At 39.7% G+C, this 18,781-nt stretch overlaps 1 protein-coding gene across 2 annotated transcripts; it reads right to left on the bottom strand.

Moving 5' to 3' along the window:
• Positions 1–245: 245 nt before the first annotated feature.
• Positions 246–6,162, bottom strand: LOC107816650 (IQ domain-containing protein IQM3). Of its 2 annotated transcripts, none has more exons than XM_016642384.2 (9): positions 5,822–6,162; positions 5,637–5,751; positions 3,909–3,974; positions 3,722–3,810; positions 2,643–2,730; positions 2,193–2,339; positions 1,992–2,084; positions 1,449–1,550; positions 246–882 (listed from the first exon to the last, which is right to left on the bottom strand). In XM_016642384.2, the coding sequence occupies exons 1-9, from the start codon at positions 6,091–6,093 to the stop codon at positions 379–381; spliced, it is 1,476 nt and encodes a 491-aa protein (XP_016497870.1). In that variant the 5' UTR covers positions 6,094–6,162; the 3' UTR covers positions 246–378. The 2 variants fall into 2 exon arrangements, with proteins under 2 accessions (XP_016497870.1, XP_016497871.1); XM_016642385.2 differs by having other exon boundaries at positions 5,840–6,160.
• Between the last annotated feature and the right edge of the window lie 12,619 nt (positions 6,163–18,781).

Here is an 18,781-nt window from a genome sequence, read left to right as displayed (position 1 = left end):
GAAAAATATTTCCCTTCACGAGGAAAATAGTTTTTAAAATATTTAAGCCAACCAAACATGAAAAAATTGGAAAATATTTTCCAAAAAATATTTTCCTTCATACCAAACACACCCTTAATATAACCTTTTTATGGTTATTGCTAATAAAGTTCCTCTGTAGATTCTATCCTTGGACTGAATGAACTACCAAGGACAGCACAAACTCACAAAGTAAACTAACAGCAGAAAGATAAACAGGAAGAGTGTGGGAGGATGAAATGAAGTAACTACTGTTGAATAACTGCCAAGAGAATACGCAGAAGAATACATTTGCGCTCACTACAGCTTGCTCGCACAAAGGATAAAAAATGACTAATTATGCTCTAACAAAACCTCGGTTCAGGTGCGTGTTACATCCCCATTGCAAAGAACTGGTGAAGGACAAGTAGGTGATACAATATCATCAATCGGCCTTGGAATTGATGATGCAGAACAGGGTCTAGGTGAGAGGTTAGTCAGTTCCAAGGCCTGCTGCCTTAGTTCAGCAGGGTAGTCAGCAATGCAGCCAATTCTTGGACCAGCACCAGTTGACCATGCCAGGGAGAGTTGATGACCCAGCTGATACGACTTTGCAGACTTCTTTGAGTTGATCCTTTGCAGTATTGCAGTCGTTGGCACCTCTGTTCTTGGGCTCTCAAGACCACCCGAGAGTGTTCTCTTATAGCTACTTGTCTCTTGAACTCGAGGACTTCTCATTAAATCCGAGGAAAGGTCCTTTTCCTCTTCCTTCGGATCATCAACTTGAAGAGGGGAATCAGATATAGTTGAAAGTTCAGACACAGAGTGACTCTCAGATGACAGTGCCTCTACATTGCTCTCGTCGTCTTCTTTTACCTTTCTTATCTGATATAATTTAAAAACGATAAGGATTAACTGATTTTAGAACCGAATACTTAATCAAAACCATTCATAAGTAAAATCATATGCAGAGTAGACAACTATCAGGTAAGGAGAAGCAGCCCTTCAAGATACTTGGACGCAGTAAGCATTGTCCCATTCCATAAAGGGAAAGCATACATTAGATTAGATGCAAATGGCACATGGTAAGGAAAGAAGAAAAAACCATTATGTTACATTAGATCATTGGAACATGATACGGAAAAAGAAAATGAAACCATCATTACTAAGTATCTCAAAGATGAAATGGAACCAAAGAAATTATATACTATCAGGATGTGTAGAGTTACATAGGGCATTTGAAGGAGTTGATTCCCCAGTCTAGTGGTGTTAGGCTTGAAGGGACGGGGCCCCTAAGTCTCACTAACATTGTACTTTCTATTTTCTTTGGCATGGCCATTGTCCGTTTTATATTCATTGCTGAGATATCAAAAATCAGATTTCTTGGTGCTGCAAACATTACAGTTAAAAAGTAGGTATATGGAAGTAGGAAAGACATGAAAATCACTAACCTTAACCTCATCCAGGTTGACTCCATTTTCCTTGAGAAATGATAAAAGGCTGTCAAGACTATCATCATTTGGCCGATAATGCCCACTATATGCTGAAATAGACTGAAAAGAATAAAATGTCAGAGCACAGCATAGAGCCAAGCTAAACTTTGTGAACAGTAACTGGAGTTTAGCTTTCAAGCTACACGCATATGATTCAGGTGGCACTATCCATATTCTTTCTTACCTTTCATTTGCAAATAATACATCTTAGGTTTTGAAAACAGATATGGAAGACAAAAGGGAAGGCAATCTTCTCTTCATATAGCTTCTAATTCTATATGCAATTATGGTTGCACAATCTAAACAAATTTTGCAAAAGGTGGTGTCACTGAACTTTTTCAGTATACTAATTTAGAGCAGAATTAGAATTTTATAGACATAAATTTGAGAAGAAATGACTCGTGCATGGGAAAAGAACCTTGGCCTGATTACTTTAGTTCTTGAGATATATCGTGTAACTGTCTAACGCAACAATTAAATACAATGATAATAGATATTTACCTTAAGTATCCCATCCGTTACCCCTAGTCTTCCAGCAGCTAACGTAGCCCCACCAGCAAGAAAGCTGGAATGATGAAATATTCCTCTCTTCTTCTGAAAGGCATTAGAATAGCAAACCTTTCGCGTTAACGAAAGAAAAACACTCTCTTTTTGCAGGATTATCATAAAAAAAGCATTTCTGCAATAACTTCTACCACTTACCTCGCCAGCATAGAGGTTTTTTGAGGTGCTCATTACAAAAATCCACTTTGCCTCTGGCAACCCATTGGTTGTATCAAGATAATTTCCAGTTTGTTTATGCACAATTTTCCCTTCAGCCACTATATATTCATAATGTTCTCTCTCTTGCTGAGAACAGAAAGAAAACAACGAATAATTAGAGCTGCATGCTAATATCAAACAATGCAGCTAAGGAAATGATGCAGAGTTTACTCTTTGACTTAGCAGGCAAAAAATACTGTCTCTTTTCTTAATCAAGGACAAAAAGAACATTACTAGAACATGCAATGGAGGTAATTAATATTAGCACTGTATAATAGAGCAAATCATATATATAAAGAGAAACCAATGTCTGTGCATGGATATGAGAAGCCATTTGTATATTGATGCTAAGCATCACATTGCAATTAATAACAAAGATTTTGCACATACCGGTCCAAGATACTTAATACATTGTTTCTGAAGCTTAGATCTTGGACATTCTTTGAGATCAACCTTTTTGCCATCTCCAAGATCCAACCTGTATGTTCCAAAAAAAATTTGTCACTCCTTACTATGTCTTACAAGTAACTTCAAATCATGTTGCATTATCCATATAGTACAGAGACTGCAGTTAAATGAAAAAAGAACCCAGTAATGCACAATGTTCTTAGACTTCATATTGAAGTAGCACAAGATTAGTCGACTGCTGTGCAGTAAATAAATACCTCAATTTCCAGTACATATTAGAAACTGTGATACATGAAATAATCAGTAATGTCCAAAATAGATTCGCATTTATGTTGATTTTATCTTGGCGGCGTGAATGCAAATCAAACAAACAGTTCCACTAAATTTTGAATATTATTTGTTTTATTAGGACGACTAGTATCTACTTCTGGAATTACTTCTTTTTCTCTTTTGTAATTCTTTCTATAACCTTCTTCAAAAAGGTCTAAAGACTAGGCTACATAAGTTGTATATTGATCTTTCCGTCGAAGAACTACCACGATGCCGCCCGTTTTCCTTTCGTGGAATAGAGCTTTCTACTTCTTTTTAGAAAGAGCCGCATGAAAAGTGGACCAGAAATTCTTTCTTTATTTTCATATAAATCTCATGCTAATCACGGAAGCAAGCTCACATTCCACTTAAGGCCTCTTCGATCTACTTGACGATTTCTAAGGGCTAAGCCCCCCCACCCCCACCCCACCCCTTCTTTTCCTCCTGGCCGTGTGTGAGTCACACTTCAGAAAGGCCAAAAATTGCCTAACGATCAAGGCTGGTCATGAATTCCATAATTAAGAAAAAACACAAAAACAAAAATTTGCAACAATTGCCAAAAAAGAGAACGAGGAAAAATAAACTTAACCCAACCAAAACCCAGAAGCAGTAAAAATAAGCACAACACTGTTCTTTCAATCCAAAATTTATCGGATAGAGCGGTCACCACTCAACCCCCCACAAATTATTTACCGCAAAAATATACCATACAAACTTTGTGATGTGCCAATTCCAGCATTCAGCTTTCTTACCAAAAGAAGAAGGGCTGACCAGCATCAGCTTTACACCACTCTTCATAGTACATATGCAAGCTATGTCCATATCGGTGGCGTGGGTCAATCTACATTTACCACAAAACCAAGGTCAGAAAAATACAAACATCAATAATGCATATTGGGTACATTCAAATAAAAGCCAAAGTGGGCGGCAATGACTCACCGCCTCAATCCAGTGCTGAAAAGCTAATTTCTGAGCTTTTCCATCTCTGGATAATCCCTTTCCAACCTGGGCAAAATGTAAATGAAATTATATAGTACTTGTCTTTGTTTCGTGAATAGTAAGACGTCAAGCTTCCATCCAATAATATATCCACTTTAATTAATTTACAGGTTTCAGAATTAACCTTTAAAAGTTTTAGTTAAAAAGATTTAGAGTTAATTAGTTTTATGGCTTTTTAGAAACTTGTTTATAGTTTCATGATTCTACTTCTTTTTTTTAGACATCAGAAATTTGTTTTTACACGTAAGAGATCTATCTTTTACGTGTAAGAGATCTAAAAAGGTTATTTTCTTAATTTTAAAATTATAAAGGAGTATGATGTATAAATAGCATAAAAGTTTAGTCAAAAACTAGAAAATAATTTGGTTTACAACTTGTTTGGATGGTTGTTACCCATCGTTTTATAATGTATTGTATTGTGTTGTATTGTATTGTATTGTATCATTTTATAAATATAACGTTTGAATAGATTATAGTATTTTCTATTGTTAAATAACATTTTGCAGTTTGGTTTGACTGTATCGTACTGTACTTTAACTGATAAGTTTACTAAACTACCCTCAATTGTTTAAATATTAAAGTTATCAAGAATTAAGTATAAAAATAATTTAAGAAAACTCATTTCTACTAATTTATCACCAAATATGTCTTATAAATAGATTAAGTAATTAAATTCATGATTTTACGTTGGAGTTGGAAGCGGCAGAAGTTCTGAAAAAAAGGGACGAAGACAATACAGGTTATAGGTGGGAGATTTGGAGTTAAAATAAAATAAAATAAAGGTAAAGGGTAAAATATAATTATGGAGTAATAAGCTAGGGCATAATTGGAAAAAAAAAATAGGAAACAATCTCACCACACCAAATCGGTTGTTTCAAAAAATGAGACTTTTTATTGTTCCGGAACAATGGATTTAACAATACAATACAACAAATATTATTTTGGGATAACAATACAATACGATACAATGAGTAACAACTATCCAAACAAGCCATTAGTTTGTTTGATATATTGTCCTTTCTCCATTGTCACAAATTTTATTTCCTATAAAGAAAAAAAAAAGTTAATTTGATTTTTTTTTGGGTGTTACACACTTTCTCTCTTACGGGTGGGGGTGGGGGGATTGGGGGGCTTGGGGTTGTTTTGTTGTGATCCTTTTTGTTATTATATATTTTCACCCACTCTATAGAGAAAAAAATTCTTCTTCCGTTTGGTTTGGTTTTGGGGCGTTTATCTTTTTTCTCTTTATAATGTTACTCAATTTTACTTCTACAATGTAAAGAAAAGCTTTTTCATTAGAGTTAGAAGGTAAGGGTTAGCTTAAAAGTTGGTCTATTGTTGTTTGCCTAACACCAAAAGTGTTTTTAAAGCCAAACAAGTTAAAAATCACAAGTGTGTATTTTTCTGTATCTACATTTCCCTCCTTTTCGATCTAACTGGATGATTAAACAAATTATTAAAACAAATAAATGAAAAGACAGTTTAAAATTATTGTTTAATCTAAGTTGACTCTATCCTTGACTCAAACAAACGTTGGTCGTGTTAATTCATGAGCCATTCATTAATTCAACGATTTTAATTCGTCCACTTGACAGCCGCGCTGGATAGTTACTGATACCTTGGAAGCTATAATAGTACTATTAATTGAAATTAAAACTGTGAGGATACCTTGGAAGCATTTAAAGTGACGCGATTCCACCGAGAAGCCGCCGTCTCCGGTGTCGGAAAATTGAAGAAAGAAATTGTACTGTGGTTCAATCGAGCATAATCTATCCCTTGCCACCTTCAAATACATTACCAAAATAAGAACATTAAAGCAATAATAATAAGAAGAAGAATGAAATTACACCTACGTAAAGAGATAACCAAACCAGAGCTCTTCAGCAACCAAAGCAGAGTCCGCTAACATGCGCCGGGTGCGATAACTCCTGTAAACCTTCTGCACTGTCATAGCCGCTTGCGTCGTCGTCTTATCTACCGGAATCCCACCTCCGACGACGGAGTCAAACCACTGGCATTTCCGGCCATTATTATCAACAGACGACGTGTCTAAAATGGAGTTAATAGGAGGAGAATGGGAGTTCATGGGATCAAAACTGGAGAGAGCGTGAGTTTCAACTTCCATTGAAAATATAGGAATTTGAAATGAATGGAGGCTTTCATTCCCTGTGGCCTGTGTAAGAGTAATATATAGTGGCCGTGGTCAAAGCTTGTGCGGTTTTGGCCAGTACGACCCAAGTTATTCGACGCGCTTGTTTATATATCCATAAACGGTTTTTAAGTGATTTTTGACAATCTTAATTCTAGTATAATATATCAGCTTTCTTTATTTAACAAGAATAAAAATTAGTGTTCAAATTTCACCTGCTATTAGCAGCCGTATATAAAAGCCCCTTGTAAATGTTGACATAATATTTCATACACTTCCGTTTCAATTTATGTGTCATTATTTGACTACAATTCAAAAAAATAAAAAAATACTTTTGAAATTTATAATTTTAAGATAATGTCACGAGAGTTATATGACATATGTCCTTAAGGGTAAATTAAAATAATAGAAAAAATTATTTTCAAATATTAAAAAAAATGTACTCCTATCATATAAAATAAAATGACACATAGAGAATAAGAATTTTGTCCGGAAATAGTAAGTGTTAAAATATTTTGTTCTTTACAGTTTATAAATGAATACTCGATTGTTAAAAATTAAATTAATTTATAAAAGTATTAATGTCACAGTCCACACAAATACAGTTACGTGTCATCTTTAAAGGGACATGTGATGTAATAAATCTTAAAGGGACATGTGATGAATATCAAGAAAGAATTTTAATGTCATCTTTGAAAGGACATGTGATGTACATAAGTCGTAGCTCTATTAGTATATAGAAACAAAATTCATGAAAAAATAATTAATGCACACATAGGGAGTACTACTCAACACCTAAATAAGCTGACAAATGTAAGACTATAAAGAAAATAAAATTACTTAATTGTCTGCCAATTAAAATAAACTTTGTTAAGGCTCTAATTTTTTGCACTTTATCAGCCATTAGCATCACTAGCTACTACTTACTAGTATCTATAATCGCCATCATCTGCTAACACTACCGCAAACATTCACCCTCCGATCACTATCACTGCAGAGGCGGATTCCGTGACCAATTATTTATATATATATATATATATATATATATATATATATATATATATATATACAAACTATTACCCTTAAAACGGATAACAATTAAATTTATACGCGGTTTTAAGGATATGTGGATTGATTCAACACAAATAATCAAGAATGTTAGATAAACGAGTTAAATATAGAATGAATAACCAAACCAATTGTATTGTTACGTCTGGGCTCGGATTTGTGCCGAACAGTAATTTTGCCCTCGATCGGACCCTTGGTTCGAAGCCAAATGTATATGAAGAACAACAATAAAATAAGAACTTTTCGATAGCTAGGAAGCACAGAAATAAGTTTGTATTGTCTTGGTATGCGTGTTACAATGTGTCTCACATCTTTCTAATCTACACACATTCTTAACTATTTCCTTATTTAGGCACTACCACTACGTTAGCTAACCAGTTCGAGTATTTAACTTCCCGAATGGACCCTATTTTAAGGAGTTTAGATACCTCGTCCTTGATGAATGCATACTTGAACTCGGACTGTGGTCTCCTCTTCTGTTTAACCGGGTGGAACTTCGGGTCCAAACTCAGCTTATGAGTGGTCACTTTCGGGGGGATCCCTATCATGTCAAGGTGGGACCAAGCGAAATAGTCTATTTTAGCTTTAAGAAATTCAATGGGTTTTTTTCCTGAGCTCGGGAGTTAACCCCGTGCCCAGGTATACCTTTCGATCTGGTAGGCGTTCGATCAATATGACATGCTCCAACTCCTCGACCGTCGATTTGGTGGCCTCGGTATCATCAGGGGCTATGAATGACCCCGGAACTCCGTAACCATCCTCCTCTTCTACTCATCGCTCCTCCGGTTAGGTGGGGGCCGGTATCAGTGATTGCTATTTAATTTCTTCTTTTTTGGTCGACACCGGGTTCCTTGATGTCGAAACCGCGGGCACTGGGATTACCTCGTCGGCTGCGAACATACCTTTGTGACCGGCTGTTCTCAGTAGACCATCTTGACTCTTCCCAGTATAGGGAACTTCAGTGCCTAGTGTAAGGTTGGAGGTACCGCCCTCGTGTTATGAACCTGTGGCCTTCCGAATAGGGCGTTGTACCTCATGTCCCCTTCGATCATGTAGAACATTGTCTCTTAGATCGTCCTGGTGGTGTTTACTAGCAGGGTTATCTCCCCTTTAGTAGTTTCGCACGCCATGTTAAATCCGTTCAACACTCGGACCGCCGACACTATTTGGTCTTGTAACCCCCAACTGCTCTACGACCCTCGATCTGATGATGTTGGCCGAGCTACATGGATCAATTAATACACGTTTAACTCGAGATCTATTGATACGTACAGATATTACCAGTGCATCATAATGAGGTTGTACGATGCCCTCGGATATAATCTCGGGTGCGTTTTTCCCTCGTGATGGATATTTTAGTGCGTTTTATTATTGGCTCTTGAGGGACATTGACCTCTCCAATGATCATGTTGATGACGTGTCGAGGTTTCTCTTGTTCGGTCTGTTTGCTGGCGTCCCTATTTCTGAAGTGGTTTTTGGCTCGATAACTCAGAAATTCTCGTAGGTGGCCGTTATTAAACAACTGGGCAACTTTTTCTCTCAATTACCGGCAATCCTCGGTCTTGTGGCCATAAGTGCCATGATACTTACACATCAAGTTAGGATCTCACTAGGTAAGGTCGAACTGTAATGGTCGTGGCCACTTGGTTTCCTTGATGCGCCCGATGGCCGATACGATGCTGGCAGCATCAACGTTAAAGTTATATTCTGACAATCTTTGTGCTTCCCTAGCCCCGAGCGGCCTGTCGAAACCATAGTTTCTCATCAGTCCTCGACTATTGGACCCTTGATTGCTTCTCTTTTTGTTCCTCCTGAAGTGATGCACGTACCCGTTTCCCCTTCGATCTCATATGTATGGTTGATACCGATCTCATATTGGTCTCGATTCATGATCGACGACTCTCTTAGACCTGCCGTCGGTTCTAACGAGATAAACGGACCTAGAATGGGCTTCGAGTTGGTCGTCCTCCACTATGATTTTTGACCGGTATCTATTGTGGATGTCGGCCCAAGTTACCGTCGGGTACTCTACCAGATTTTATTGTAGTTGTTGCGAAGCCAAGGAGCTTCGGGAGTTAAGTCCTTGAGTGAATGCCTGAACGTCCCAATCATCGGCAACCGGAGGCAGGTCCATCTGTTCCATCTGGAACCACGACACAAACTCCCTAAGCATCTCATTATCTTTTTGTTTAACCTTAAAAAGGTCCGATTTTCTGATTTCGACCTTGATGGCCCCGGCATGGGCCTTCACAAAAGCATCTGCAAGCATAGCAAATGAATCAATAGAATTTGAGGGTAAGTTGTGATACCATATCATTGCTCATTTTCACAGAGTTTACCTGAACTTCTTCAGCAACACCAACTCGATTTTGTCATCTTCCAAGTCGTACCCCTCGATGGCACATGTATAGGAGGTTACATGATCGTTTGGATCCGTGGTTCTGTTGTACTTTAGAATATCGGGCATACAAAATCTCTTCGGGATCGGCTTTCTTTTCACCTGATTCCAACCCCCTTCGTTAATGCTTCAAGCATCTCCATTACTTCGGGATTGACTCTGGGCCGGGCTTCACCCGACCTCTCGGTGTTTTTTTTATTTCTTCGATTGTTCTCCCGGGACCGTTCGGGCTCGACCCTGCGAGGACGTGGCCTTGATTCTGTAGTTGCGCTATCGCCGCCTGTTGAGCCTGTAACATTTCGAAGATTAGCCACAGGCTTACCCCATCACCTTCGCCCCCGGATATTTCTCAAACTGTTGGTAGGGCACCTCCGCGAATGTTGTTTTCGGGGTCAATTGGCAGGTTGACGTCGATAGCAACTTGTGAATTGGCGTCGATCGTATCGACAACTGGGACCCCATTGGGATCAACAGGGGGCACCTCATTGATAGGCACCAGATTGTTGTTTTCATCATGATGGCCAGACTCAGCCTCAATGTTCAAGTGAGCAGACTGAGAATTTGACATTTTTAAGCTGACCTCAAATTGAGACCTTAAAGAACAAGCGTAAAATAGAGCGTGTTATGGAGATTTGTATCAAACCACCATTAGTATCCTTAGCCCCACGATGGGCGCCAAACTATTTACCTTAAAAACGGATAATAATTAAATTTATATGCGATTTTAAGGATATGTGGATTGATTCAACACAAATAATCAAGAATGTTAGATAAACGAGTTAAATATAGAATGAATAACCAAACCAATTGTGATTTTACGTCCGGGCTCGAATTTGTGCTGAACAGTAATTTTGCCCTCGATCGGACCCTTGGTTCGAAGCCAAATGTATATGAAGAACAACAATAAAATAAGAAATTTTCGATAGATTAAAAGAAAAGAAATAAGTTTGTATTGCCTTGGTATGCGTGTTACAATGTGTCTCATCAAAGAAAAAACTTCCCGTTTATATGATAGGAGAGTTTTACCCTAGTACAAGTCTAAAAAAAAGTAAAAATAATCATCTCTCGTTAATTACTGATCTGTAACCGCCATCGAGCGAGATCTATGTCGTGATATCCGGTTGGTTTCGGATATCACGGCCTTCTACTTGTCGCCTACAACCGTTCATGCACTTTATGAAGTCTCAGAACCCATACCGGGTCCGGGATGCGTCATTTTATCAAGTTCGATGGCGAGTACTCCGTTTGGGCCTCAGTACAACAAATTCCCAGCTTCGATTCCGATCCCATGTATTCATACCCTTGCTTCGTTTGACCCACCGGGAAATCGGGGTGTGTGTTAGCCCCGTTTTCACCCTGTGATGACTCAAAATATTATCTTTAAATTTAATAATTATTTATTTATTCTAAGACCTAAAAAAGTACTATTTATCATTACTCGACTTACGTGCACAGTCCGTAAAATTTTCCGGAAAGTGTTTATGCAAAAAATGAATTAAAATGTGAATTAGAGCTTTAAAACTCAATTGAGTTGACCTTGGTCAACACTTTTAGCAAACGGACTCATATCAGTGTTTTGACAGTTTGGGTATGTCTATATCGTGATTTGGGACTTGGGCGTATGCCCAGAATCAGATTCCGAGGTCCCTAGCCCGAGATATGGAATTTTGAAGAAAAATTAAAAGTTTAAATTCAAATAGTGACCGGATGTCGAATTATGTGCAAACGACCCCGGAATAGAATTTTGATGATTCCAACAGCTCCGTATAGTGATTTTGGACTTAGGAGCGTGATCGAATTTTTATTTGGAAGTCAGTAGTGAAACTAGGCTTGCAATGGCTAAAATAGGAATTTAAGTTTGGAAGTTTGACCGGGGAGTTGACTTTTTGATATCGGGGTTGGAATCCAGTTCTGAAAATTTTAACTGTTCCGCTATGTCATTTATGACTTGTGTACAAAATTTGAGGTCAATCGGACTTGATTTGATAGGTTTCGACATCGAATGTAGAAGTTGGAAATTCTTAAGATTTATTAGGCTTATATCTATGTGTGATTTGTGTTTTTTTAGTGTTGTTGGATGTGATTTGAAGACTCGACTAAGTTTGAATGATATTTTAGGACTTGTTGGTATTTTCGGACGGGGTCCCGAGTACCCCGAGTGCGATCCGGATCGAAATCGGATCAATTTTTGGACTTAGGCAAATTCTGAAATTTGCATCTTCTGGTGTGTCATCGCACCTGCGGAGGGACTGGCCGCAGGTGCGGACTCGCACAAGCGAGTTGTGGCTCGCAGAAGCGGACGAAGGGCTGCCCAGTTGGAGCCGCAGATGCAGCTCATGTTGCGCAGAAGCATTTGCGCAGAAGTGAGAGGAAGGGCGCAGGTGCGGGCAGGTCCGCAAGTGCGATGGAATTTTCCGCACCTGTGAAGGCGCAGATGCGGTCCAAAGCTCGCAGAAGCGAAGGCAGCTGGGCTAAGCAATTTCTACAGATGTGGTATTTCACTGCAGATGCAGGACCGCAGTTGCGAGAATTTTGTCTGTAGGTGCGAAAGCACTGACCAGATTACAAAAACAGAGGGGTTCCGATATTTTTGTCATTTGGACATTTTCAACACGGTTTTGGGCGATTTTTTAGCAAGAATTCACGGGAAAACTTGAGGTAAGTCACATGTGATCATTGTTAGTCAATTATATTGGATTATCATTGAATATTTCGAATAGATTACATATTTTTTAGGTGAAATTAGAGGATTTGGGCCTAGGGATTTCAAAATGAGAATTTGAGATTTTAAGGTCAAGTGATGTTGGATTTTTGTAAAAATGGTATGGTTGGACTCGTAGTTGAATGGGCGTTCATATTTCATAACTTTCGTCGAATTCCGAGACGTGGACCCCACGGGCCATTTTTGAGTTAATTTCGGATTTTATTGAAAAATATAGTATTTTCTTATGAAATTGATTCTATAATTTTTGTTGACTATATCGAATTAATTATGACTAGATACGAGTCGATCGGAATCGAAAAATCGAGGAAAAATTATACTACTTGGTTAAATTGGAGCAAGTCGAGGTAAGTGACTTGTCTAACCTTGTGTGGGGGAAATTTTCCCTAGAATTAATATTAATGTGATTATTGAAATGTGTTGAAGGTCGTGTACACGAGGTGACGAGTGTGTACACGGGCTAAATATGAAAGATTATATTTTTAAATTGTGTAGATCATTGCTGCGCATTTATTAAATTATTTTACCGAGCCCCGAGCTTGTGGATCTTGTTATATTCTTCATCATTGATCTGAGTTATATACCTTAAATTTGTTTGACCTTTTTCTGCTAATTGTTATATCTGTTTAGTTGAAACTTGATTTCTTTTATTCTGTGCATTACTTGAAGAGTGATTTTCTTTAAATTAAACATTATTAATATGAAGTATTTGACATTTTAAATTTGATATTGAAGCAACGTATTAAAGATTTTGAAATATTATTTTTCTGAATTATTTATTCTTGAATATTTTGTAAGATTTTTGTACTCATTGTGATGGAGCCGTGAGCTCTTTATTGTGAAAAAGTATTATTGATGATTTATTTTGGCATGAGCTGTGAGCTCTTTATTGTGAAAAAAATATTGTTGTTGAATTATTTCGGCAAGTTACATTATTTGAGCACTTGAGGTGCAAATTGTGATATATTGTGTTATTGATATGCATGCGGTAGTATAGGTCTGGGTATTGAAATGCATGGGGTGAGATAAGGGTGGCTTGATACGCGTGACTAGTAGGAGGAACTACTAGAAGTCATGCGGTGTGATAAGGATGGCTAAAATGCGGGATGCTATTTCGGGAAAAAAAATATTTTCTTTTAAATAAATTGTGAAGACTCCCGCGGTGAGATAAGAAAATGAGATATTGTGAATTTGTTTATGATTTGGGACTACGAGGCGGTACCTCGAGAGTGCCCTTGTTGATATTGATTTATGGCCGCAGTTGCCTTGATTATTTGTTGTGATTTTCTTAAAGTTGAAAGTAAATTCGGTTTTGTTTTCACGAGATATTATTTGAAATTCTGTTTTGTTTCCACGAGATATTATTTGCCATTATTTTGCTTAATTAAATGGTGACACACTACTTGATGCATTTCCAATATCATTTTATTTTACTATATTGTTAAACATTTTACCATGCCATTATTATATTCCAGGAGGGCCTCACCTGACCTCGTCACTACTCTACCAAGGTTAGGCTTGGCACTTACTGGTTACCGCTATGGTGTACTCATACTACGCCTCTGCATATTATTTTGTGCAGATCCAGGTACATCTTACCAGTCTACACATCAGTGAACTACCTGTGCACGGAGACTTCGAGGTATATCTGTCAGCGTCCGCAAACTCCGGAGTCCCCTTCTATCATTTTTATGTTGCTTCCTTATTTTTCTTTAGACCTTGATATATAGAGACATTGAGAATAAATTCTTAGAAGCTTATGACTTATTTCTACCGGGTTTTGGGAGTTAAAATTGTTTGAATTGTAGATTATTTATTTTATATATTTATTATTATTCCGCATTGATAGGCTTATCTAGTCTTAGAAACTAGGTGCCGTCACGACATCCTACGGAGGGAATTTGGGGTTGTGACAGTTGGTATCAGAGCTCTAGGTTCATAGGTGTTATGAGTCACAAGCAGATTTAGTAAAGTCTTGCGGATCGGTACGGAGACGTCTGTACTTATCTTCGAGAGGCTATGGAACTGTTAGGAAATATTCACTTCTTTGATTCCTTATCGCCTTTGTTGATTTCAAAGTTCTAAACAATTATCTTTATATTCTCTCACAGATGGTGAGGACACACACAACTGGATCTGATGATCAGACACCTGCGCCCCCTATTGGAGCCGCAAGAGGTCGGGGATGGGGCAGAGGCCGAGTCAGAGGCCGAGGAAGACCACGTGGTGCAGCCAGAGCACCTTCACGAGCTGCTACACCAGAGCCACCAGTAGTTCCAGTTGGAGAGTAGGCACCTGAGACGCCTGTTACTACTCCTGCACTTCAGGAGACTCTTGCCCAGGTTTTGAGTATGTTTGGCACTTTAGCTCAGGCAGGATTAATTCCACTTGCTCCTGCTACATCTTAGGGTGGGGGAGGAGCGCAGACTCCCGCCGCCCGTACTCCAGATCCACGGGCCCAAGTTGACCATGCCCCAGAGGTTATACCAGTGCAGCCAGTTGTCCCAGTTCGGCCTGAGATTAGGACAACAGTATCCGAGGGGGAGCAGCTCAAGCTCGAGAGGTATAAGAAGTACCACCCTCCTATTTTCAGCGGTTTAGCTTCAGAGGATGCTTAGGGTTTTCTGGAGGAATGTCACTGTATCCTTCGTACTATGGGTATTGTGGATTCCGGTGGGGTTTCTTTCACGGTATTCCAGTTTAGAGGAGCAGCCTACCAGTGGTGGCGGGCATATGAGTTGGATAGTCCGGCTGAGGTAGCTTCATTTACTTGGACTCAATTTTCAGATATGTTCTTAAGGGAGTATGTTCCTTAGAGTCTTATAGATGCATGGCGCACAGAGTTTGAGTAGTTGTGCCAGGGTTCTATGACCGTGTCAGAATATGCGGTCTGATTCAGTGATTTGGCTAGGCATGCACCAGCCTTAGTTGCTACTATTCGAGAGCGGGTTCGCAGATTTATTGAGGGTCTCCACCCTAGTATCAGATACAGTATGGACCGAGAGCTAGAGATGGATATCACATACCAACAGGTGGTGTCAATTGCTAGGAGATTGGAAGGTATGAAAACTCGGGAGAGGGAAGAGAGAGAAGCTAAGAGACCCCGAGATTCTGGCACATATAATAATTCTCGTGCCCCAGTTGCAGCCCGTCATGGTAGAGGTTATGTGAGACGTCCTATTCATTCAGCACTTCTAGTTTCCAGTGGTATTCCGGCTACTCCCAGATCTCAGGTTCCATATTATGCACCGCCAGTATCTTTTGTACCTCCGGTACGGGGTGCTTTCAGCGAGCATTCTAGTCGATCAGTCCCGAGCCAGTCCCAGCAGCCACGTACTCCGAGGGCTTATTTTGAGTGTGGTGACACTCATCATATCATGAGGGATTGCCCCAGACTTAGGAGGGGTGCACCTCCACGGATTTCTCAGGCCCCACCTATTCCATAGGGTCCTCAGGCTTCTTAGGCCATGATTACTGCACAGTTGCCACTCCACCTACACAGCCAATTAGAGGTAAAGGTCGGGCAGGTTGAGGTCGCCCTAGAGGGAGAGGCCAGGCCAGATATTATGCCCTTCCTGCTAGGACAGATGCCGTTGCATACGATTCTGTTATCACAAGTATTATTTCGGTCTGTCATAGAGATGCATCAGTTTTATTTGATCCAGGCTCCACTTACTCTTATGTGTCATCTTATTTTGCCCCGTATTTGGGTGTATCACGTGATTCCTTGAGTTCTTCTGTTTATGTATCTACACCCGTGGGTGAATATATTATTGTGGACCGTGTGTATCGGTCGTGTTTAATTGTTATCAGTGGTTTTGAGACCAGAGCTAATTTATTATTGCTCAGTATGGTGGATTTCGATATTATTTTGGGCATGGACTGGTTGTTGCCCTATCACGCTATTCTTGATTGTTATGCCAAGATGGTGACGTTGGCTATGCCAGGTCTACCGCGGCTAGAGTGGAGAGGTACCTCAGATCATGTTCCTAGCAGGGTTGATTCATTTCTTAAAACTCAACAAATAGTTGATAAGGGGCGTGATACGTATCTGGCCTATGTATGAGATTTTAGTATTAATACTCCTACTGTGGAGTCAGTTCCTATAGTAAGGGATTTTCCCGATGTATTTCCAGCGGATCTTCCGGGTATGCCACCCGACAGGGATATTGATTTTGGCATTGATTTGTTACCGGTCACTCAGCCCATTTCTATTCCACCATACCGTATGGCCTTAGCAGAGTTGAAAGAATTAAAAGAACAGTTACATGAATTGCTTGATAAGGGTTTCATTCGGTCTAGTGTATCGCCTTGGGGTTTTGTGAAGAAGAAGGATGGTTCTATGCGGATGTGTATTGATTACCGCCAGCTGAACAAGGTTACCGTGAAGAACAGGTATCCATTGCCACGTATTGATGACCTATTTGATCCGCTTTAGGGTGCCAGAGTATTCTCTAAGATCGACTTACGTTTAGGCTATCATCAATTGAAGATTCGGGAGCCAGATATCTCGAAGACTGCTTTCAGGACTCGGTATGGTCATTATAAGTTCCTTGTGATGTCTTTTGGGCTGAGCAATGCCCCAGCAGCATTTATGTACTTAATGAATAGTATATTTCAGCCCTATCTTGATTCTTTCGTCATTGTGTTTATTGACGACATTCTGGTGTATTCCCAGAGTCGGGAAGATCATGAACAACACCTGAGGACTATGCTTCAGATTTTGAGAGAAAAGAAGTTATATGCAAAATTCTCAAAGTGTGAATTTTGGCTTGATTCGGTGGGATTTTTGGGTCATATAGTTTCATGTGAGGGGATCAAGGTAGATCCGAAGAAGATTGAAGTAGTGCAAAATTGGTCCAGACCATCCTCAGTTACGGAAATCCGGAGTTTTCTTGGTTTGGCAAGATATTATCGCCGATTTGTAAAGGGTTTCTCTTCTATTGCTGCATCTATGACCAAATTAACCCAGAAAGGTGCTCCGTTCAGGTGGACCGAGGAATGTGAGGAGAGTTTTCAAAAGCTCAAGACAGCTTTGACTACAGTCCCAGTATTGGTATTACCTACAGGTACAGGGTCTTATACTGTGTATTATGACGCGTCGCGTATTGGTCTCGGCGTAGTGTTGATGCAAGATGGTAGGGTGAGTGCCTACGCGTCCAGACAGTTAAAGGTACATGAGAAGAATTATCTTGTACATGATCTAGAGTTAGCAGCTATTGTTCATGCCTTAAAAATTTGGCGGCATTATTTGTACGGTGTCCATTGTGAGGTCTACACCGATCACCGGAGTCTACAACATCTGTTTAAACAGAATGATCTTAATTTGCAGTAGCGGAGATGGTTGGAGTTGCTTAAGGATTATGATATCACCATTCTCTATCATCCTGGGAAGGCCAATGTAGTGGCCGATGCCTTGAGTCGTAAGGCGGAGAGTTTGGGCAACTTAGCATATTTACCTGTAGCAGAGAGGCCTTTAGCCTTGGATGTTCAGGCCTTAGCCAGCCAGTTTGTCAGGTTGGATGTTTCCGAGCCGAGTCAAGTTTTGGCTTGTGTGGTTTACCAGTCTTCTCTTTATGATCGTATCAGGGAGCGTCAGTATAATGACCCTCATTTGCTTGTCCTTAAGGATACAGTTCAGCACGGTGATGCCAAGAAAGTCACTATTGGAGATAACGGTGTACTACGGATGCAGGGCAGGCTATGTGTACCCAATGTAGATGACTTGCGTGAGTTGATTCTCCAGGAGGCTCACAATTCGCGGTACTCCATTCATTCGGGTGCTGCAAAGATGTATCAGGACTTGAGACAACACTATTGGTGGAGGCGGATGAAGAAAGACATAGTGGAGTATGTATCTCGGTGTCTAAATTGTCAACAGGTGAAATATGAGCATCAACGATCGGGTGGATTACTTCAGAAGTTAGAGATTCCAGAATGGAAATGGGAGCGGATCACTATGGATTTCATTGTTGGGATCCCACAGACTCAGTGGAAGTTTAATGCAGTTTGGGTGATTGTGGATAGGCTGACGAAATCAGCTCATTTCATTCATGTTATTACTACTTACTCTTCAGAGCATCTAGCTCAGGTATATATTCGCAAGATTGTTAGACTTCACAGTGTACCGGTATCAATCATCTCTGACCTGGGTACACAGTTTACCTCACAGTTTTGGAGGGCAGTACAACGTGAGTTGGGTACTTGGGTAGAGTTGAGTACAACATTTCACCCTCAGACGGATGGGCAGTCCGAACGCACTATTCAGATACTAGAGGATATGCTTCGTGTGTGTGTGATAGATTTTGGGGGTGCTTGGGATCATTTTTTACCACTTGCGGAGTTTGCTTACAACAACAGTTACCAGTCAAGCATTCAGATGGCTCCGTATGAGGCCTTGTATGGTAGGCGGTGCCGGTCTCCAGTAGGTTGGTTCAAACCGGGCGAGGCTAGACTATTGGGTACAGACTTGGTTC

The sequence above is a fragment of the Nicotiana tabacum genome, chromosome 24 (genome assembly GCF_000715075.1).
Source record: "Nicotiana tabacum cultivar K326 chromosome 24, ASM71507v2, whole genome shotgun sequence".
Classification (NCBI taxonomy): Eukaryota; Viridiplantae; Streptophyta; class Magnoliopsida; order Solanales; family Solanaceae; genus Nicotiana; species Nicotiana tabacum.
This window is presented reverse-complemented; position numbering and strand designations above follow the sequence as displayed.